Source organism: Catharus ustulatus, chromosome 7 (assembly GCF_009819885.2).
Source record: "Catharus ustulatus isolate bCatUst1 chromosome 7, bCatUst1.pri.v2, whole genome shotgun sequence".
Classification (NCBI taxonomy): Eukaryota; Metazoa; Chordata; class Aves; order Passeriformes; family Turdidae; genus Catharus; species Catharus ustulatus.
In genome coordinates this window covers 22,494,153-22,516,955 of record NC_046227.1, presented here as the reverse complement: position 1 = coordinate 22,516,955, position 22,803 = coordinate 22,494,153, and the positions used below count along the sequence as shown (strand labels likewise).

The following is a 22,803-nucleotide window of genomic DNA, read 5'->3' as shown; positions in this document are numbered from 1 at the left end:
TCTGGCAGATACAAATAGGCTCCCACACAACCCCCTCCACAATTCAGCAGGAGAATTCCTCCAGCCCATCACTCATCCCTGGTGGCCTCAGCTCACTACTGCAGGGCATAGCAGTAGGCTGGGAGAATATCTGTAAATTAATGCCATGGTACCATCCACCATCCTTGCTGGTGGTGCTCTGGCTCCCACCCTCCTTCCAGCACCTCTTGCACACACATTTTGGGACATCCTCATCCATGCCCTGGGAAATGCTGAGACCACCCAGAGAGCGGTGTGGAGATCACGTCCAGCTCTAGTCCAGCCACACAGCCTGAAAGGAGGCTGGAGCCAGCTGTCCTCACACAGGATGAGCCAGTGCAAAGCCTGGGCACTGCTCTTAGGAGACACTAAAGCCTCTCCTCCCAGCAAAACTGGGGAAAGATTCAAGAAAAATTACAGCACAGACAACTATTAGTCACGCTTTAATTTTCCAGTTGAAATAATACAGTGAATCTCACTACCCATGTCATCAAGGTCAGCAATAAAAACACAGTCACCATGTACTCTGATCAGGGACAGTACAGGAGACCTCTGATTAAGGGAAAACAGTTGAAAGTCATTGATAACAAAATCCAGAAGGAAGACTTGAAAGCAATCATTGATTACATTCTTGAGTTAATAATATCTGCAGTTATAAAAATTTAAATGATGAATCATTTAAAAATAAATATCTAAGGGTCTGCTCCTTCAAAACCATTTCAAAGTAGAAAGAAAACACTGCTTGAAATTTTTGTTCTTTAATTTAAGCTCATCTACATCAATGTTAATCAACAATCGATATTTTGAGGTTAAGATTATTGATTATGCCATTACCCTTCAGGTATATTTTAAGGAATAAAACATATCTCAAGGAAAATTGATAAAACATCTATGTCAAGTTTTGTGGAAAAATACAACGTCATTAACCACATCAAAATCTGATCACTGTCAACAGCATTGTAGGCCAATAAATACATGTCCTCAGAGATGACATGGCTTACTTTTACAAACCAAAACCACCCTGCAAGCCACTCTGCTTGCTGTACTCTAAGAAGGCAGCATTTACACAGTTCTCAGTGAACATGATGAAGGGGGTTTGTTGGTTTAAATTCCTCCAGCTGTAGTCTGAATAGGTGAAACAGTCATGGGGAAAGAAGAGGCCATAAGGTTTTTTTCTTTTCTTTTTGGTGGTAAAAAGCTATCACAGTTAATACATATAAACAACAGATAATCTGGCAAAAGTTGCAGTCCATAAACTCTAATAGTGGACTGCAAATGAAAACAGTCCAATAGATAAATCTAGAGGACTAAAACAAAACTTTAAAAATATTACTGAAGACTAACATATGGGGTCAAACTGCTAGAAAGAATGCGCACAGAAAAACTATTTATATTTCATATGATAGAAAAAATTCAGATTAAGAACTTGTGAAAGCTACAACCTTAGGAATCGTCAAAAAGAGTAAGCCAGTTCTGTAAACCAGCATAGAAATATCGTGTTATGAAATAATTTTTTTAAAATAGCCCTACACAAAATTATGGCACGAACAGGCAATTTTTGGCCATGTGAAATCTAACTAAAAAGGCAGTCATACATTCATGTGCACAAATATTGTTTAAAAGCATTTCAGTTGGCCTTAGCTGCTTCCTTAAGTCTGAGGAACATACCTCCATCTCAGGGCTCTTGCAAAATTTTTTGAATGAGTCAAAACAAGGAAACTGAGAAACAGAACAACAAATGCAGGCCTTTGCAGAAGCTTTTAGAGATGGTGGAAATGACAGTGAAGTAACAATCAGTAAACATTTGTTTTTTCATACTTCAATAAAAATAAAAAATAAAATCCCTGAAAAGCTCCCAGGGGTTTTCAGAGAGTTGGGTGGAGGGCTGGTTGGGGTGGTGGGAATCCCAGGGAGAGTAAACATTTCTGTCCTGGGCTGCTGTAACTGGGACAGCAGAGAGACCTGAGCTGGCTCCTTCACAACCATCAGAGCAACAGATCAGCAAAATTCATCTTCTTTCTTAGCACCTTGGTGCAAACACTGAAAGGGAAAGCTACACAGGGTTAGAGGACTAGCACCCTTTGGAAACAGCAGTGTGGCTCCCACACGTTGCCCTTCACTTTGGAGAGCAGGGTCTCAGCAAGAATACTGCTCACAGGAACACTGTAGGTGAACAGTAAAGCCATTTGTTCCATACCTTCAGAAAGATTTAGAACAGCGATTTTTCTTCAAACAGATATTGCCTGAAAATGTTTCTAATGAAGGCTGATGGGATTCCATGTCTGAAATAATCTAGGTGAGAGATGAGGTGAGCTAAATCTTTAATAGGATGCTGAATGCATCTCAAATGAATATAAGTTCAGGATGACAGAGCCCATATGCCATTATATCTCTAGACTAATTTATTTTATAACATAAACTAGGCATCACAGGCCAAACTACCAAAACTCTGGCAGTCTCAAGTCAAGAGTGACTTCATCTCCCTGCAAGCTTGGAAATCAATCTTGGCAAGAATCTATTGTCCGAAAAATAACTCATTTTGCAGAAAAAAAAAAAAAAACCAGGAAAAAAACCCAAACCAAACGAAAACAAAAAAACCCAAACCAAAACAAACAAAAAAAAACAAAAGAAAAGAAAAAGAAAAACAACTTCCCCACAATCCTTGGAATATATTTCACAGTTCCTAAATTCAAGGTCAAATTTGAATGCCAGCTCATAAGCAGGTTCTGCAAAGTATAAAAAGAAAACACAAAGGCCCAAACATTCCCAAAGGAAAAAGTTGCATGAAAATGCCCAGTGCTCTGAGACCTCAAACATGATTGCTCCAAGTGAGTGGTTGGAGGTTTATGGTCTGTGAGTATTTTCAGTTCCTGAGTTGTCCCAGAGAGGAAATTTTCTCCATGGCTCTGCCTTGCATCCCCACCTCATCCTGCAACAAAGCAAAAGCTCTCCAGAGTAGGGAGCTCCTCCAGCATTGATACTGATGGCCACGAGGTTTTCTCACGCCCTCCAAGGGACTCCCAAGAATGAGAAAATCACTGAAGGTTGTGAAGTTTCACACAGAAGACAAGACCACTTGCTACTTCTGATCAATTAATTGTTCTCATTTTTCTCAAAGTCAGAAATGAGGATGCTGTCTTCCAAACCAGGACCATCAGCATTAATCTGTGGCAAATAGGCGTTTCTGACCCACAGTATCCTGTGGAAGAGTTGGTTATTCTCTTTGTGCAGGCACCACAGGAAAAGGGAAACGGCAGCCAACATCACCAATGTCACTAGAACAGCCAGAGCTACAAGCCCACTGTATGATGCTGAAAGGGAAGAACAGAAATTGTTATTAAGCAAATAGAGCTATAATTATAAGTAATTTGAAAAATAAACATACAGCTCTTTTAAGGAAAACATTACTACTCCTTATATGTCACATATTTCAAATTACAGCTTTAACAGTGAAAATATTATCTCACAAAATATCAGATCAAAATGTGTATTATTCCTTATAAAGTACAGAGTTTACCTTTTTCAGAGGATTCTGTTGTATCAGTATCTGAAATAAAATCCAGAACAGTCACAAAATGACTCACAGAGGTTATTATGTATATTCACTTTAAAATGGATACTGAGAAGGCAATCTACCTAAAACCAACAAAATAGGCTGTTCTTTGTTTAATTTGACTCATGTCAATGTTATTCCAACTGGTCAAGTTAAACACAATCCACTATGTTATTTTAAAATCCCTTTAATTTGGTGGAATATATTAATTGGCACTTATGCAAGGATGAGCAGCAGTATTTACCCACTTTTTAAAGTACAAATTCATGAACAGAACTGTGCAGAGGCAGATCAGTCTGGGCAGTGGCTGAGGGATTCTGTGTGGGCTCACAGCTGCCCAGTGACCTGCCCTGCCTGGGGCTGTGGAGGTCACCCTGATGCACAGCGAGGCTCCTGCAGCTGGCAGTGGCTGCCTGGGCTCCATAGAGGTCACCCCAGCTGCCTGGGGCTTTAGAGGTTTCTTTTTTTTCCTCAATGCCAAGGGACAAAATAATTTAAAGGAAAATTGACACCAAGTTAGCAAGTAAAACAATGGTCATTAGGACAGAATTGCCTTATTTTATGGAAGTACATACCTGCATCCATTTTACATACAAAACCCCTTTTTTCTCTGCATGGAGATAATTGCCAGACTCCATCTGTGGTCCTCAAGCTGATGCAGAAATTCCCTTTGAGATTATCAAATTCAGGCTCTCTGATACCCCAGTTAGAATAATTTAAAGGAGAACCATCAAACCAGGAGACTGTCTCATCTACGGGCAGAAATTGAAAATTATTACAAAATAGAACAGGATTTTGAGAAATATTTTTGTTTCACTTAGATTTACCCTCATATGAAAAATACAGTATTACAGAATACCAGGATTCTGTCTGTTTGGCCATTGTATTATTCTTTTCTTGAAGGATTTTAAAACATCCTATGTAGTTAAAACACAGAAGGCAGTCTGTAGTGTACCTTTAAGAAGGAAAAAAGGGGCATTTACATGCATGTATGCATATTGAGTATTCAGAATACTGGTAACCACTGCAGAAAAACTCACTGGTTTTACAACATCATGAACAGGCACAAATCAGTGAAGAAAATCTCAAAAGACAGAAGTGTTTTGAAAAATGGTTATTGGAAATGGTTTTTGGAAAATAACCAAAACCCAACCCAGATTCTTACATGCAGTTCTATTCTTCCCCAAACTTACTGTCTGTAACAAGCAGAATGTTCAACCAAACCATTTGTACAGAATAACCAAAACTGTGTAATTCTTCCAAAATGAAGGCATTTTCATCTTCATCTTGAATAGTCAGAAGATTTGATCCTTCAAATTAAACACAGAACAAATTTTCAAGCAATCCACGCTAATAAAATGTAACATTGCATTTCAAAATGTTAACATTAGGAGTCTTAATTGAAGAGCTTGAAAAGCCTGGTTACACATTGTAAGTTCTTAAATTTGTAATTAATGTGAAAATGCTCAAGCAAATACAAAACTGTTCTCAAATGACTTTAAAACAAATTTGAAGGGAAAATGTTCATGTTATGTTTTTATTGGAGAAACCAGTATTTTCACACAGAGAGGAACATTGTTTTGATGCATGCTGCCTCCAACTTCATAGTTGGCTTATGAGTTCCACTATCTTGAAACAGAGAAAACATATGCCATGATTTCAGTCATTTCAGAAAATAAATATTGATTTAAGATATCACAATGACATTTGGTAGCTACAAAATAATCACTTACCTTGATTTTTGCAGACCTCATATGCTGTATCAAAACTCATGCCCTGCAGAACTGTGGAAAAGCTGTAGCAACTGTTTTTGAATTTGATCCAGGGTACAGTTTTTTCTGAACATAAGCCTTTATAGGCATTGAGTTTCTTTTCTGTGAAGTAACAGCACAGCTTTATTGGCACAACAAAATACACATTAATATAACATTCCACACACTGTTTTGGAGTAATGCTAATAAGCATGTTATTGTGTTATGCCTCTATGTTTTCGACGTGAAAATCTAGCAGTTGCATAGATTTGTATTAAATGAGTACAGTTGGTTTTATTTTTGATCAAAAACCTTGCTGGATTACAGCAGGATCAGGACAATCTAACTGATAGTGATGTGCAGAGGAGCTCATGAGCTAACCAGGGGCCCAGGTGACCAACACTGCTGAATGGGAAGTATTTGAAGAACTGGATGCTGCCACAAGACCCTGCAGTCTGGCACGGAATGGAGTTCCAGACCTGAATTCTGGATTTAACTGAAGCCCAGGTGTCTGACAGAGCATTGCAGGAAACACAGCATATTTTAGGATACAGGAAACTATTCTTTCCTTCACTAAAAAAAATTGCACAATCTTTGATGTGTTCATCAGCGAAGGTAGGATTAATTTTTCACTTTGCTCTAAATGCTTCCCTTCTCCCATCCCACAGTTAATTGCAGCAAACTGGATTTATTTCCCTTTGAGCTAGATCATTAGCAATCCTCATTTTTCACACATAATATAGTGCTCACTGAAGAAACAGAGTAAGTAATTTTCCTGCTTCTTTTCTATTATGAAAGTTCTCTTTCCATTCTCCTACACATCAGACCTGATGGCCAAAATTTTATTGGAAAAAAATGGTTTCACAGAGAAATATACTTCAGTTTTAAGTAATAGTCAGCCTTGCTTAACATTGCTTACCCTCTAACCAATTAACCTCCTTCCACGCATTTCTACTATCAGTACACACATTTGTAGATGCAAAGATTTAATACATAAAGCTTGACTGACTTACTAGGTGGTACATGGCAAACTGCTCCTTGCAGAAATTGTTCACAATTTGCACTTTTCCAGTGCCCTGAGGTATCAATGTAAACACAGCTGCCAAAGGCCTGGGACTCGTCGTCTTCCCAGAAGGTGAACAAAGACCTGCTCCCATCTGACCATTCAAAGTTAAGCCCATTCTGCCAAAACAAATTACAGGTTAAAACAAATTTCAGGTTATCTTTCTGATATACTTTAGCACCACATGAGTTAATCTTTTGGTGCCATTCTCACCAGGTATTATAGAATGTCTTAATTCTCAAAAGACCCAGCAAGGATCAACAAAAGGCAGAGCCAAGAATCCTCCCAACTCAATTTTGGGAGACTACAAACTACATCTAATTTTCTGTTTTCAGCAAGCAGTTATTCGGGCCATTGGGCTCCTATGAACGAAATAATGAAATTTCAATGTCAGCATTACAAGAGATTTTTTTCCCTATGATTTTAAAAGTTTCCTACAGCTTTTCATTTTCAGTAGTTGTTGCACCAAACTGGCTCTCACTGAACTACACATTATGTTAAAGGAAAAAAAAAAAAAAGTTTAAGGGTTTAAGGCTCAAATTTTCCAGGGTTTCATCTCCAGATGCAAACTTTCTATGACTTCAAATCAATGACACAGTTCACTAGCTTGTAACTGGAAAATCTCCTTGGCAGCACCACATTCTCAGCAGGGCTGTGCTACGTACGTCGGCAGAGAAGAGCCCGATCCAGTGGCTGAAGCCCAGCCGGCTGACGATGACCGTGAGGAAAGCCTGGTGGTACTGGTCTGTAATGCTCACCAGCTCTGCACCGCTTGCTGTGCAGGCTTGCAAAGCTGAAGACCACGTAAAATTCCCACTTATTAGTTTATACTTCCTGTTTCCATATTCTAAAGAGTCTGGCACAGGATACATATCAGATGCATTGATAACATGTCTGGATACGTCTGTTATAAACAGAAATAAAGAACTTATTTTAAAAACAGACAACTTGATCACAGCTGAGCAGCTCCTAAAAAATCAGAACTATAGTTACAAACAAATTAAAAAACTGCAAACTCTTTGGTTTTAGGAAGACAGTATGAAATTTAGAAAAGAAAAAGACAATAACTACAAAATAGTATCTGAATTCTACCACAAAATTCATCACATGAATGGCTGAGTTTAACGTATCTTAAAAAGCCCCAAATGAGGGTGAATGAGGCTAGTTCCACTGACTGCACCTTTGGAGGTCAGTAAGAAATCACCTGGGATCTGAGTATATCCCCAATGTCCAGTAGCAGAGTGTTTTTATCCCCACATACCTTGCATGTAAATTAGATTACCTCTTTTTTTAGCTATTCTTATTAATAATTTCCCAATCAGCTTAAATCATAAGGCCTGGCCTTAAATAAGCAATACAGCCAACATAACAAATGCATGCTTGGGAGTTTCTCGAGCTCATCTTCAATATCCATGAGCCAATGTAGAAAGACCACAGTGTGGCACTTAAACAGAAATCCTCTCTGAATGGAGACCTTAAATCTCCTTCTGATGATGAACTAACACAGCAACGTCCAAGACAATGAAAGGAAGAAGCAGGGTTCTTAGCTTTATGAAAGTCAGAGAGGGTCTCCCATGTTAATAAAAAGCAGAAGGCAGAGAAGATCTCACCCCAGCCCAGTCTGTGATGCTGCTTCACTCTCTTACAGGAGGGAAATGCCTTTGCTAGTGTGTGTGAATGCTACCCAGTGTACTTCAAAAAATGTGGCAGTTTTGATCCTGTTTGTCAATTTGGATTAATTATTTCTCACTGTAAAGCTTCTGTGTGATTACAAAATGAAGTGGTTGCTTTGCTACGAGGCAGCAAAGACCTTTTCAGACCTGGTTCCCTTTATGACTAAGGAGGAGGAATGAAAACAAACATTTTAAAATAGTAAATGAATTTATTACTAGTCATTCACAAACCATTTAAAATTAGAAATTTCTAAGCAAGAAAAAGTTCTGCTCTTGAACTAACTGAAGCACCCTGTTCTGTTCCAGTTTGGAGTGTGTGTCACTGCTTTAAAGAAAGGCAGAAAATGCTGTAAATCACTGACACAATAAGTCAAGCATCACTGAAAGATCAGAACTCAGTTCAAATCCCCTGCTGGTTTCTTCCATTTTAGTCTCCTTCAGAAAATAATTCAAAAAAGGGGAAATGGAATGCAGGCAGGATGGCAGAAGCAAAGCACCAGCTCATCTTTCCAGGAACTGACACATTTATTTGGACACTTGAGCAAATTTAGCAGTTCACTACTGCCAGCAAGAGGCTGTCTCACTACTCTCCTTCCCTTGCTTCTCTGCTCTTCCTGCTGCAAATTCCTTGGTCTGGTGTTTGCCTGACCCTGCACAAAGCTGACACAGCCTGTAAAAAGCTGCAGAAAATGACATTAATTAGATGAAAATAAATAAAAAAAGCAGGAGGTGAAAAAAATACAGGGAAGTTTTCTGTTGAATTAGCAAGCTGAACTGCCTGAAAGCTTGGGACAGTGCCATGGGTGTCCCACTGGGGAGGCAGCATGGTCCATTTAAGCCAGGAACACTGCTGTGCATGGGGCAGTGCCAAGCTTAGTACAGCCAGGCTCATGGGCCACTCAGGTTCACCTCCCTGCAGGGAAAACCTTCAATTGTAACAAATAGAGTTTAAGCCTTGTGAATTCCTTCAGCTTTAACCAACAGTGCTAACGTGTGCAAGTGGTCATCTTAAAGACTGTGGGTCAGGGCAACACGGATACCAAGGTGTATCTTGAGCAGCCCACATCACTGGGATTCATTCCAAGAAAAGAAACTTTTTTGGAGGGCTATGATCAAAAAAAGGTAATTAGAGGAATGGGATGTTCCCTAAATGGCCACCAGAGACCCTCAAAAGACCCCTACTCGACGTAAATAAGCTCCAAGAAGAGATTTAAATATGCAAATGAATTCACGGGAATGTTTAGCATATATGTATGAGTTTGAGGAAATGTAATGAATATGTATAAGTTTCACAGATTTCAACTAGTCTGCTGGCTGGCTGCAGGGCATGGAATAGGAGGAGATACTCTCTGCATGCCTGGTGCTGAAATAAAGAAATGCAGCTTTCTAATACTGACATTACAGCGTTGGAGAGCTTTGTTCCCGGCTTTCAGTGACACAGCTGGGAAATCCCGAGCACCCACTGCAGCCCAAATTCTCTCCAGAATCCTGGCCACCATAAGACTTTTCCTTCCTGCCTTTGCACACCTTCTCCATCTGTCTCAAGCAGCAGCAAAAGCTTAAAATACAAACTTTTGGGATGTAACTGAAGCAAACCAGCAGGAAAGCACATTTATTTATTTTTTCTGCACTGTGTACAGGATCACAAACACCCCGTGCTTCTGGCAAGGGAACTTTGTGGTACCAGAATTAGGGAAGTGTGGCACCACACAGGAGAAACCAAGCTCTATTCAATAAGCCAGTCGGATCCGCACTGCTCAGAAAAATACATTTTCTAGAGTCTCTTCTGATCTAACATTGCAAGTTACAATCCTCCCACCCAAACAATATTTTCATCAAAATCACCCTTGGCTTAGCCTTCTGTAATTTCATGTGGCTACTCCGCAGCCATGAGAGAAAATATGAAATTTCATCTCTCTTTCTAATTCAAAGATGCACTGCAGAATGCTCAAACTTAGGAGGAAAACTTAATAACAGAATATTTTTTAGCAATTCTACATCCCAGCTACTGATTTATTAAATAGTATAGAGCTAGCCTGTCTAAACAGCAAACTTGCAAATCTTTAATGCTCCTTGTTTTAGAGACACTTATAAAAAGCTGCTTCTTGATAAAACAAAGATAAATTCCATACAGTAAGAAGAGAGAACAGAAGCAAAGCAAGACAAAACCTTACCCTGAGTCTTCTGGCAGACAAACCCATACTTTTTCTCACAGTTCTCCAAGTACCATTTTCCCGTAAAATAAAAATTAGGGTTATTTGATACCAGTGTACACAGTGGAAGTTGATCCTGAATGTTAAAATGCTCTCTCTGCAATCAACACAGAACCTTATATTAATTTAAAAATACACTGTGTGAAACAATGCATAATTATAACATCAAATTTAGGAAAATAATTATCTCAAGATTTCTATAACAAACGTTTAGGTAGAACAATGAACAGTCCCAAATACAATTTGAAACAATAGTCTCATAATTAAAAAATCACAAGCTTTCAGTGAACAAACCAAAATTCTAACTCCAATTGGGACTTGCATGTCATAAAACAATTTATTAAAATAGGAAATACATCTTGTTCCTAAACTTTGCTCAGACCAAGCATCCAATACCAATTACATTATTCCAGCTTTGCTGGTTAAAACCTTTCTCTGCAAGAGAATGTCAGCAGAGCCACAAATTATGCAAATGTCTGTCTCAATGGTGCCTTGTTTTGTTACTCCTAGTTGTGCCTTTAAATCTGTGCCCACGGTTCTTTGAAGTTGCAAAAATTAAGAGTGGCCTAAACTGCTGTAACAACTTTGGCCCTGTCTTATAGAAGTCATGATTTTCATACATAAAACCAACTTCTCACTGTCACAACTCCCTGAAAATACTCACATCCACTACTTCAACTGGCGACCAGTTGGAATACATTTGAGGATTTTCATTCAACTGTTTTTCATAATCTTCACTCTGGAAACCTATCCAAACACTAGTTTTCTGCCCATATAGATTCATTGTTATGAAAGCTAGAAAATGAAACAGAAACAAAATAAAATAAACCAGTAAGCATTTAGGGATAGATGAAGTCTCTTGCAACACATGAAAGCATTGAAAAAAATTAATTTCCAATCAATGATGTTACATAGTTACCAAAAAATAAGAATGAGTGGCATTTCAGTATCATCTAACTATAAATTCAGTCAAATAGATTAATTTCAATTGGGTTAGGATCAAGTCCATTAGCTAGCAATACCAGTCCAAACACAATACAGTCCAATTGAAGAAGCTTTCTATGGGCTTTTTATGAATATGTTTCATAAATATTTCCAAATTTGTTGGCATTTATTTCTCTGACAGTTCCAGCCTGATGCTATACCACAGATAAGATTTTAAGTACTATTAAAAGATAAAAAAAGAGGCAATAAAGTAAAAATCTTAAATTGCAAATTTTTAAATGGCTATCATCCCATTTTGGGGAGTATTTTTAAAGTGTGGTAAGCACAAAAGAATTCACAATTATTCCTTAAAATGTACCTTTCACATACCTCAGTGAACCTTTAAATTTTGGCAGACTGAGAAACAGAAATGTTAATGTGTTTAAAGCAGTGGGACCATGGGTAAGAGCTGAACAATCTTCTTTCCTAAATCTGTATCCAAGATTTAAGTCTACTGCAGCATCCTAATGAAGACAATGTTTTATTTATTTAGCAATATTTTCAGCACTCTACCTTGCTCCAATTCATCTTGCAGGATAGCAAGTGACCCATCACAGTTACTGCAGAATTCTTGTGCAGAATACCAGTCTCTCCGATGTTCTGGATCCTTTGGAATTTGTATTAAAAAGCACTGCTCCAAAAAACAAAATCAAAGAAACAAACTTGCTTTGTTTGCTTTCCTCCATAGTTTATCAGTCACTGAGTGATCACTAAAACATTTCACATGCTGTTACTGAATGTTAAATATTTCACTGGTTTCTGTCCTGCCATGGACATCTCCAGCATGCTCAGTGTCAGTTTTCAGCTGTGATCTGGATTCCATTCAAATCAGTTTTTTCAAAGCAAATAATCGAGATTAAATTTATCTTTGCAGTCACTGCAGTGAGCACTGGGATAAATTCAGCCACTTCAATGCACGTTGCTATTAAGGAACTTAGGCATTTAAGAGAAGCCAGATGAAATAGTTACCTTTTGACCCTCAATTGCAAATAGACCTTGGCTTATAATTATCTTTAATGAAGCCCATTTGAAACAGCATGTTTCAGAGGACAGCAGCAATTAGGGATCTATTTAGTACATCAAGGTGTCAGAGACCTCTTTTGAGACCATAAAAGACACTTGGAATTGTAATGTGTGGAAAAGAGATGCTCTTTATGCAAAAAGGACAAGCTTTTCATGGCAAAGGGACAATTGCATAGTTTTTGCATATATAAGTATTTACTCCCTGAAACTAAAGTAAAATTTTTAATACCTTGTTAAGACAACTTCTTAAAGTGTGGGCAGCTACTTAACAGCAACAAATCTTGATGTCACCGTGTCAGTGGTTATAAATCTAAGGCCCTGCTTTCAAAAAGCAAGGAAATCTTAAAATATAAAGTAATCCTTAAGTACAATTTCTGTCCTACATATGGAATGCATTTTGAACAATGAAGCAGCATAAAAAAAGCTTTTACTTTGAATCCAAAATGTAACCAGCCTTTGGGACATGCTCCTTGTTGGTTCGGGTCTTTAGGAATCTCTTTCTCTATCTTCTTTGGAATTTTACGTTTGCAAATACAGGGAAGAGAAACAGTACAGTTTTCATCACCCCAGAGTCCTGAGTAAAAAGAAAAAAATCACAGTTCAATGTTGGTTTGAGAATTGCAAAGGGTGCTTTCCATAGATAGCTAAGATATTGTTTAGTGTTTGAGTAAAAAGAAATTTACATCAAATATATTTGGGCACACTGCATTACAGTGGATTTGATGGTTCATGGGCACATGTTGTTATTTCCAATTTAATTTCATCAAGTAAAAGCAATTCCTCTACACTGAGTCACATAACATATGACTATATAATCATTTATTTGAAAAACAAATTATGAAATTTAAAAAAAAGATGCCTTCCAGATAAAATAGTTTGACTTCCTTACATTGAAAATTTTTGGCAAGATCCAGCTGATGATAAAAAATGCTGACCTGCTTAGGAGGAAAACACACTTTTCAGGAAACTCAACAAATTTTTGGCAAGCCCTTCGGCCAGTTAAGGGGGGAGGGTGGGCATCTCTTCCTTTTGTCTGATACTAAACCTGGTAACAGCAAACTCAAGCATTCAAAAGTCATGACTCAAAACCCCAAGACTACGTGTGCAAAAAAGGTTTTATGTTTTTTCAGTTTTGACTTTTGAGGCATTACAAGCAATCATGCAAATTATAACCACGGAACGCGACTTTAATATGGATTGCATTTCTAAAAAGCAATAAAGAAAAAAAAGACAAACCCTTTGGCCAACACCAGACTCAAGTTACAATTACTGCAGCAAAAGAAAATATAAAAGAAACCTGTTTGGGATGAAATGAAGCCACATCTTTTCCCTGGTTTCTGCAGATCTCTTTCCCTCCCTTCATCCCAGTTCTGGTACGTTACTCGTGATTCATCTCTCCAGCTGCACAGAAATATTAAGAATGAAGTTTTGCTTTTTCCTATCCTTACCTAAAAGTACACCCTCCCTTAAAAGGTTCAAAAGGAGATGCAGGGGAGAAAGTAAACAACCAACCACTGTGACCAAGGTCAATACAAATGTCTTTTACAGCCCTGTCAGAAGGAATAATGCAATAGGGAGATAAAATAAGAGCAATATTATTCTGAATTACATTTACATGAGAATTGAAATTGTCTCTTGAACAGCTCACTCAGTCACCAAACTGCTTTGGCCCATCCTACTGGGACAGGGCATGCCAAGCACAACTCACAGCAGCCGTGACACACACGATTCTTACCGAAACTCATCACTGAGGTTTTCTGCGTGCAATCCAATCCACCAGTGAACATCACTATTCGAGAGCTAGAAAAGAAATGTTTTGCCAAGTGTTTAGACGCTTTTGCCCTTCTGCCAACACATTAACAAACTCCTAAAATCAGACTGTGTATTCAAATAGCATCTCCATTGGGTTCGAATGGGGAGAGCAGGTGCAAAATCCTGCCCATGTTAATTCACATAACTTCAGTGAGGTTATTTACTTGAGTAGGGCATGATTTAGCTCCCATCTTTCCACAGGATTGCTGATGTGTCTCCCGTAACCTAGGAATTTACAGTTTCAGGAATTCACAGCCTATCTGGTTTGAAAAGACTGTGACCTTAGACCAGAATTTGTTTGTCCCAATTCTTAAAAATCAAACAACAGCAAGTATTTCCTCTAAGCAGTAATACAGTGCTGATCCTTGATGTTTCCAAAATGCTTCCTGAACATTTACTAACTTTGTGTGGTTCATACCAGAGTTTTCTAGAGATGCTTTCCAGATTGATTGCTGTTTTCATGAAAGGATCTAGACCCTTGCTTCTAAAAGGCAAAGCATTATTGAAAAGCCATGGAAATAATGTAATTCCAACAGCCATTTGTTATTACTTTGTTGGATTGATTTTAGCTTAATCTATTAATTGGTTTCACTTCAGGGTTGCCACTCAGTCACAGTTTGGAGGCTTTTGGAAAAAGAAAAAACAAAAAGTTCTGAATGTGCAGGACACTAGAGAAGCCACCTTGTATCTGTAAAGAATTTATTTTTTGTCAGAAAGAACTGAAGTCCAGCCTGTGTAGTGCTTCCACACTGTTCTTCAAGTCACAGTTAGGATTTCTCCAGTTCTCATCTTATTTAGCAATATCAAACAAAGAAAACAGATATTTCTGACAAAAGACTCTGGAAGGCTCTGATTTGGTATTGCCTGGCCCCCGAGTTTAGTTTTGCACTCAGCCTACATATTACAGTTTTTAAAGAAATAGTGAAAAATGTGATTCCAAATTTCACACTAAGAAATTTTGACCAAGTTTTCCAATGACACATGCAAAATCTATTTGGACTGTTGAGAATTGTTTTAGTGATCACTCAGGGACAAACGCGGTTTGCTGAGAAAGCTCAGCCAAACCCAGCAGGCTTTAAAACAGCTGTGTATTTTGTATTCTGAGACACAACTTCTAGGAAGTTTAAGTTGATTTCCAGTGTCAAGAGACAAAACTTTGCTTTTTCATTGCAGGATGCTCATAAACTTTTGAAATGCCCACTAATTCTAATGATTAACCCACTTTTAAAAGACCTCACATAAGTAAACATGACTTTAAAGTTACATTCAATTATTCATTTCAATCATCTTAAGTTGGAAATACATATATATTTTAAAATTTATATCATTTTTAAGTCATAAATATTCAGAGATAGGTAATATAGTAATTATATCACACCACAGTCTCTGGTAGAAGCGGAAGGAGACAAGACAGCAAAGCCAGTTCTGTTGCTGTTCATCATAAGCTTTTTCTGCTACAATCTACTGGTTTAAATCTATTTCATTCATGCTTTAATATAAAATTACTTAAATAGGAGATAAAAATCATATATAACTCCTTGGAAACTGAAAGACCCCATATAAGTACAACACAATTCTATTTATGCTTTGTGTTAAAAGCAGAGAAGGCCAGTACACAGTAATCATGGGTCAAGAGCTTATCTACCCAGAATGAAATGTTCTTTTAAAGATTACACAACAATATTCCTTTACATCACAGCTGTAGAATTTTGTCCTCAGTAAGGGAGACAGATGATTTGCATTAATTTTTAAGATTTTTACTATTTTGCTTTTACAGAGAACACCTAAAAGGAAACAGACTCCGTTTCTTGGGAATTCATCTGCTTGTGAAGCTATTTCTCTCTTTCAAAACTGTTTATGTCAGAAAGGTTCTAGAGAAAATCTGCTGTAAACCAGAGGGGGAAATTTAGAGGAAAATATTTTTTTTTCGCCATATAAGAATCCCTAGTCACAAGGGGGTTTTAATTCAGTAGACATCATACAAATCCGTGGACTCATTGGAATATTACCCATGCTGGTGTACAGAGGAAAAGGTAACCTATTTCCATGGCCATAAGCACCCTCCTCTATGGTTTATAGATCCAGATACAATTAAGATGCAGAGAAATTGGCAATCCTTCACTCTTGTCCAGCTGTCCTCAACAGTGACATTTCCAATGATCATGCTGAAGATTTAAACTATGGAGAGCATTTCAAAGGTCTGCATTTGCTGCCCGCAGCATGCTAATACACCCTCTGAAACACCCCTCTGTAACCCCTCTGCATTGCTACCTGATCACCAGCTGCCAAGTGACAAAATGGGAATGGAGCAGAACTGCACTTGGATCAGGAGACATCCCAGTGGATGCAGAACCACTGTGTGCATCTGAGGAACCAGAACAGCTCCCCTTGGCCAGAGAGGGGTGGGTGGAGAGGAAGAAACAGAGGAGGATGCACAGTACACATGAAGCACACCTTTCTCTTTGCCCCAAGCACTTTCCCATTTTTGGGATAGGAAGCTGGCTTTTGCTCCTCTGCGGTCTTCTAAGGCAGATTAATCAACCTGCTCAATAGAGAGTTGATTCTGCAGATTTGAAATGTTACTGACTTCTTAAGCTAAATAGAGCTTCAGGGAGAGATACGGGAAATGAAGACAGCAAGAACGTTATTTCTAAAGAAAAATGTCTTTTGGATTCTACCTGGAATAACAGGCAGACAGATTCTCTGAAAGATGCAGCAGAAAATAGTTATTTACCACCTGAGGGTTTATTTTTTAAAAGGGGTACTTTTTCTTACCTTCCTTATTTTATTTTGGATAAAGGTTTGTTCACCAGAAGAATTTATAATTGCCATTCCACCACGAAGCCAGCCACAGACAAACTTACAGGTTTCCCATTCTGCAGGGCTGACATGGAAAAGATATTCTGCTCCTTGATAATAGGACCAGGGCAGTTCTAAAAAATGAGCAAAAGAGGCAATGGTGTGCAGGGGTAAAAAACTCGTTTCAAGTCTCATCTTTTTTTACCCCCACGGCCTGCCTGCAGACACATGTCAGAGGACAAATATGCCAGAAGGAACGGCAGAATCATATTTAGCATATCAATTAGTGGTCACAAAAAATGGACTATGAGTTGGTTTTTTTCTAATACTCCATACCCTGAGACAGATATCAAGAGAGTTGTCCAGGTTTAACAGCAGGGCAGTTTTAATGTGATGACCAGGTTATCAAAGTCCTGTGCTTATTACTGGCAATATTCCTAAACGTAACCAAAGCAGTATCTGATGCTCTGGTGTTACTAAACAAGAGTGGCGGATTTGATTTGTAAAAAAAAGTTCCTACAGAGCTCTTACTGGAATTTTTCTATTTAGAATATTTTATTTTTAACAAAGGCTTAAATTGTATTTCCAAGTTATATTGTTTCAAGACGAAAAAAAGAAAATATTTTCATACCAGCTGTGTACCAAACTGGATTCATTGGTTTGACACCTGCAAAAAAAATACAAAACAAAGATCATTAAGAATATTGCCATTCTTGTTCAGGGATCAAAAAAGGACTTAAACATGGAATAAAATAAAATAATTGCCATACTCCCTACAAAAGCCTTTACTGTAGTTTTTATGACTAACAACTTTGAATGAGTATTTCTAACTAACTGTTAATCTTGCTATATGTTTTAAAATTGAATGTCCACATTAGATCTGTTAACTGGGCAACAAATGTAAGTGGAATAACCCACTTGGCTTTGCCATGATTTCATGCAGAAGACCAGTGAGAACTCCAGAGGTGGCTAAAAAGGAGATTTTTAGATATTTTTTTCCTTATAGCTATTGAATTCCAAATAATGTGTATAACAGACAATTATCTATTGAATTGCAAATAATGTGTATAACAGACAATGCATGTTGATTAGCATTCTACCTTTTGGTATTTTGCATATCCATTCACGCTTTTCATTGCAGTGTGCTGGAAAGACTGTTCTGTTTACTCTGAACACACCACAGTTTCTTGAGTCATCTTCAACATACTTGTCCTCCAAAAATGAAGATACAACCTGAAAACAGAACATTTACTTTCTTTCACTGACAACCCAAGACGAAGCATTTAAAAACCTCATCATGGAGAAAGGATTTAGACATGTGTGCACAATAAGAACATCTAAGCAGCAACTAGAGGATCACCTAAATTATGATTGTAAAATACAAATAATAGGGTCCATAGCCATGTTCTTCCACTGTCCTGAATAGCTATGAAACCTAACAACTTTTTTATATGATTATCTATATTATCTATATTATATGATCATCTAAAAGCCTTTGCCTTGGCTCAACATATGCTCAGATGTGACTTAATAGGTTACTGAAATACAGAGTAAACAGATAGTTACAGGTGTTCTGTCAGACCACTGCCAAGTCCCTCCAGAAAGTGCATTTCTTTTATTAAATCCAATCCAGAACTGTCTCTCTTCTGTTCTGTAACAGAAACAAAGAAAAGAACATTTTTCATGCACTTTTTCATTAGCCATTTCAGAAATAATTTTTTACCAGTATGATAGTAATACAATAGTATTAATTTCTTATTGAATTCAATATATCATTTCACAATAAATTTCTTAACTTTTTAGTATCCCTGAAGTAAATTCTTGCTTTCCTACTAAAATATTGGATTATGTTTTACAAGATGAAAAAATTTAAAATAGGATTTAAATTGTTGAACCTCCATTTCAAAGAGGAATGTTAACTCACAAAAATACCACCTTGACAATAACAGCTGCTCAACATTTACCACAAAGATAATCTTCAAAAAGAATCACACTGCAATGGTGCTGATACATTTAATTCATTTTTAAGTTCATGTTAGAGTAGGGACTTCTTTGGACACTAGTAAGGAGGATGGAATAATGCAAATTGTAGATTAGTATGATTAAGACGAATCTTGATGGTGTTAAAAATATATTTACCTATCAAAAATTGTATATAATAGATTGTTTAAAAATGTCTCTTCATAGATGTGGCTAAAACTAGCAAGATGGGCTCCAAAATCTTGACATAGTGCTTCTGCTTCACCCCATGTTCTTCTCATGAGAACCTTTTCATTGTGAAATATCTGCAATAAAATAAAAATTGTCATAAATGTAGTTCATTTTAGAAAGCAGTTTTTTCAGAAACCCATAAAAATCAAATATTAATCACAGTTTTTCCAAACTAAAATAAGGTATATTCCAAGCACAGTTTTGATGCTTATTATTTTATCTCACTTTTAAATGCAGTGCAGGATGGTAACAGGAAATTTTTGTTTGTTGAGTGAAAGAAATAATGCCTCATCAAAAATGTTTCAGGAACAGCATATCCTTAAGCAGGTGTAGAATCAAAAACTCAAAGTATGACATTACCTTGTAGCAGTTGAGCAGATTAGGTTCAGACTCCCATCCAAAATAGCAGGAACTAGAATATTTTTCAAAAGTAAGTTCAGGTTCTTCATAAGAATTGATTTTTTGCTTGCACAACGACATTGCTTTGAAGTTCTTACAGCTTTTCACCTCCCAATAACCAACAGGGTGCTGCCCTCGCACAGCCACACATCCTCCAGAATGACCTAGACGTGGGAATGAGAGTTGAATATCAGAATAAAACATCTGAATTTTGTGATTTTTTTGGTCAAGTGGCTGTTCTATTGTAATGAGTTTCTGGATAAAGCCTTAATGAACTTACAAAACTAGCAAATTCTTTGGTCAGCAGTCAGTTTTCTAAGCCTGTCTTAGGGCTGACTTGAGCTTGTAAGATGAACCACGACAAGTAGCTCCTCTCACAAAATGCAGGAGAAGGAATGCAATTAAAAATATTACTTCTGCAAAATGCAGTAGTAAAGCAATAAAGATAGAGAGTCCAAATCAGAGAGCCATTATTGAAATGGAGTATTTTTATAATTCTGTCTCTATTTTGAGGTATTGCTCAGTGGTTCATGCTTCAAAGGTTGAACAGCTATTTAATTTTTTCACTTTTTGTTTCCTTGGAATATTTTCCTTAGAATTACTATGACAAACTCGATCAAACTAATGGAGAAGAAGAAACCTCCACACAGTGTTGTTACTCAGAGAAATGTATCTGGCAATCTCTGGACTATTTTTCATATAAAATGAAAATCTCAAATTGTGATTGTCACTGAATAGAATTGATGACTTTTCTAGAACCTTTTGCTGGGAGTCTCAAGAAGCTCTTGAAAAGTTCATAAAGAAATGGATGGAAAACATCAAGTTTGGTTTTTGACTTTTTTAAAAAACATGATGTATACAACAAATGTATTATAGCTCATAAAGGAATGCATGAAAAACATCTCACAGGAAAAGAAAAATTTCAGAGATTAGCTAGGAAGGTCCATCCATGGGAATCTTTGGGTTATGGAGCCAACAGCAGATGTAAATTTATCTCTCTGCCCTCCTGGTCAGGCAGGGAGGAAAGGACTGGGACTCTTTAGCCCCTGCTAAGCCACTGGTGCCACGGAGAAGAGAGCACACTCCCCAGCTCCCATTTCCAAGCCATTGCTTTTTTTACCAGCATGCTACTCACGTGGCTGGTACTTGTTCCAGTTTGTGTAGCTCACAGAGTGATTCTTTCCTGCTGTACTTAGCCAGAAGTATTCTCCTGTGTTGTTAAGATCTTGCAATCCTATCCAAATATAAGTTCTCTCAGATTCTGCCATGCTGTGGATCATGCTGTTGATAAAAGCTTGTTCAAACCTTAATAAAATAAACAAGATAAAGTTTTTAGAATAAAATAGGTCAATCAGTTTTTCAGTGAAGAGCACTCATGAAATAATTTAAGTTATCTCAGAAGAGAAAAATGTAACAGAGGTACTTCATTTTCTTTACAGAATTCTTTGGGGACTTTTTCCCTATTTTTTCAGTACTTAAGCACATAAAAGAAGCACTAGAATCAGATCTCATAATCTCAATGCTTGAATTACAAGATGGCAAGACAGAATATATTAATGATACACAAATGAAAACAAGAAAATCCTTGTATTAAGGAAAAAAGGCTCCAGAAAGAAAAGGCTCCAGAAAGAAAAAAGAAAAGTCTCTGCACAGAAGTGTCCTACTGAAACCAGCAGACACAAAAACCAGCACTAAGAAGCCAGATCTGAAGGATTCAAGGCCCAGTTGAACTGACTACAAAGAATCACTTTTTTCTTCTTTGATTTCTCCACTAAAGTTATGTGAGAAATATACACCATTTTGCAAGTTATAACTGCTGTGTATAGTAACCCAATTATCACTTAAGTGCAATTAGTTCTGATATAATTGGTATAGGATTATACAACAAAGTTTCAGTTTATGATCACATTTAATCAGCTGACTATGAAAATTATACAGCAAAGAAGTTTCCCAGTTTGATGAAGACTCATTCAACTTTCTGGTTTCACACACTCTGAAGAGAATGACTAAATGTAAGGATGAGATTAATGTAGAAAACTGGATGTATCTGTAACACTGAAGTGACTCAGAACCTGCATTTAATTTTCATTTCCTCTGCATGTTCTCTTTTTATGTCTACTCTCCTTCCTCTACAGCTTAATATAGAATGAACATTTTAGGATCAATAATTGAAAAGTTTTTGCATTTTCACTCCAGAAACAAACCCCAGCAGTAATTTAACAAAACTACTAAACAAGCATGTTTTTGCTATTCCTTGCCACTTGTTCCTAACTGGAACTGGGAACTAACATCATAATTAGTGATGGCTACACCCAGAAGTGAAAAAAGTAAAAATTAAAGCAAAGGCAGAGAAAGACATAAGACATGATTCCAGTGATGTGCAGCATGCCCTCAGCTCCCTGCCACATTTGAGCTGCAAGAATTTGTCCTTTATTCCCCCTGAAAGGACCTTTGTTGCACTGCAGCTCAGTGCTGCACACCCTGTGCACAATCCTGAAACCACCAGGGAGGGCAAATTCCCATTGATATAAATCCTTATGTAGGATAGCCAGTGTTTTCCTAAAACACCTATCTATTGTTTATCTGATTGCAGGGGGTTACTGCTAAAGGGAGCAGACATTTCCTCCTTATGTTTTTGGAGTATAGGGCTTTTCTTGTTGTTTAGTTGTTTTTTGTTTTGTCTTTTTCTTTAACAATAAATGTGCGGCAGTTAAGGTATCTATGTAATTTATCTATTAGTATGTCAAAATTTAATGGAAAGTCAACATAAAGGGTAAACAACAAAGAAAGCAGAGCAACCCAAGCATCTGGACATCCACAGAGGAGAAAGCTCTTGCTAAAGCTGAAATAGAAGCAAATAAGAACAAGGGATGGGAAAACAGTGACAAATGCTTTCAAACATTTACTTTCTTACCCTATTTGCTGAGAAATCACATAAAATGATAAAATCATACATAAATAGAAGCATTTATAAAACATTAACTGATTTGGATTAAAATTTTATATTTTTTTCATTATAAAAAGTAAGTATATTTCAATTTTCAGTACACCTTCCAAATACACCAATAATGTTTCTTAAAGATGTTACATATCCCTGCAGAAAGCATTTTCTTTAGATTTCTGCATGACCATGTGTGCACATTGCTACAAGTGTTTATTAGCCTAACAGTTGCTTTTTACTAAATTTATTTTCAATTAAAAAGTAAGGCAAAGTACAGTTTTGATTTTAGCTGATGTTAGTAATTATGCTCACCTCTCAAGCAAATATTATTTCACTATGGTAATATCTTTTGCCATGCAATGC

The 22,803-nt window shown here is 37.2% G+C and overlaps 1 protein-coding gene across 2 annotated transcripts in view; it reads right to left on the bottom strand.

The window, feature by feature from the left end:
- Positions 1 to 448: 448 nt before the first annotated feature.
- Positions 449 to 22,803, bottom strand: part of PLA2R1 (phospholipase A2 receptor 1) — a 46,688-nt gene continuing 24,333 nt past the window's right edge. For both annotated transcript variants that reach the window (XM_033065044.1, XM_033065045.2), the window contains exons 11-30: positions 20,635 to 20,804; positions 19,461 to 19,663; positions 19,029 to 19,174; positions 18,456 to 18,540; positions 17,990 to 18,122; positions 17,521 to 17,556; positions 16,866 to 17,023; positions 14,014 to 14,078; positions 13,576 to 13,679; positions 12,710 to 12,852; positions 11,769 to 11,886; positions 10,936 to 11,066; positions 10,233 to 10,368; positions 7,051 to 7,289; positions 6,336 to 6,504; positions 5,305 to 5,445; positions 4,765 to 4,881; positions 4,147 to 4,323; positions 3,536 to 3,565; positions 449 to 3,329 (exon numbers count right to left, since the gene is read on the bottom strand). In XM_033065044.1, coding sequence (XP_032920935.1) covers positions 3,112 to 3,329; positions 3,536 to 3,565; positions 4,147 to 4,323; positions 4,765 to 4,881; positions 5,305 to 5,445; positions 6,336 to 6,504; positions 7,051 to 7,289; positions 10,233 to 10,368; positions 10,936 to 11,066; positions 11,769 to 11,886; positions 12,710 to 12,852; positions 13,576 to 13,679; positions 14,014 to 14,078; positions 16,866 to 17,023; positions 17,521 to 17,556; positions 17,990 to 18,122; positions 18,456 to 18,540; positions 19,029 to 19,174; positions 19,461 to 19,663; positions 20,635 to 20,804 — 2,719 coding nt within the window. In that variant the 3' untranslated portion in view covers positions 449 to 3,111. The remainder of the gene's footprint in view (positions 3,330 to 3,535; positions 3,566 to 4,146; positions 4,324 to 4,764; positions 4,882 to 5,304; positions 5,446 to 6,335; positions 6,505 to 7,050; positions 7,290 to 10,232; positions 10,369 to 10,935; positions 11,067 to 11,768; positions 11,887 to 12,709; positions 12,853 to 13,575; positions 13,680 to 14,013; positions 14,079 to 16,865; positions 17,024 to 17,520; positions 17,557 to 17,989; positions 18,123 to 18,455; positions 18,541 to 19,028; positions 19,175 to 19,460; positions 19,664 to 20,634; positions 20,805 to 22,803) is intronic.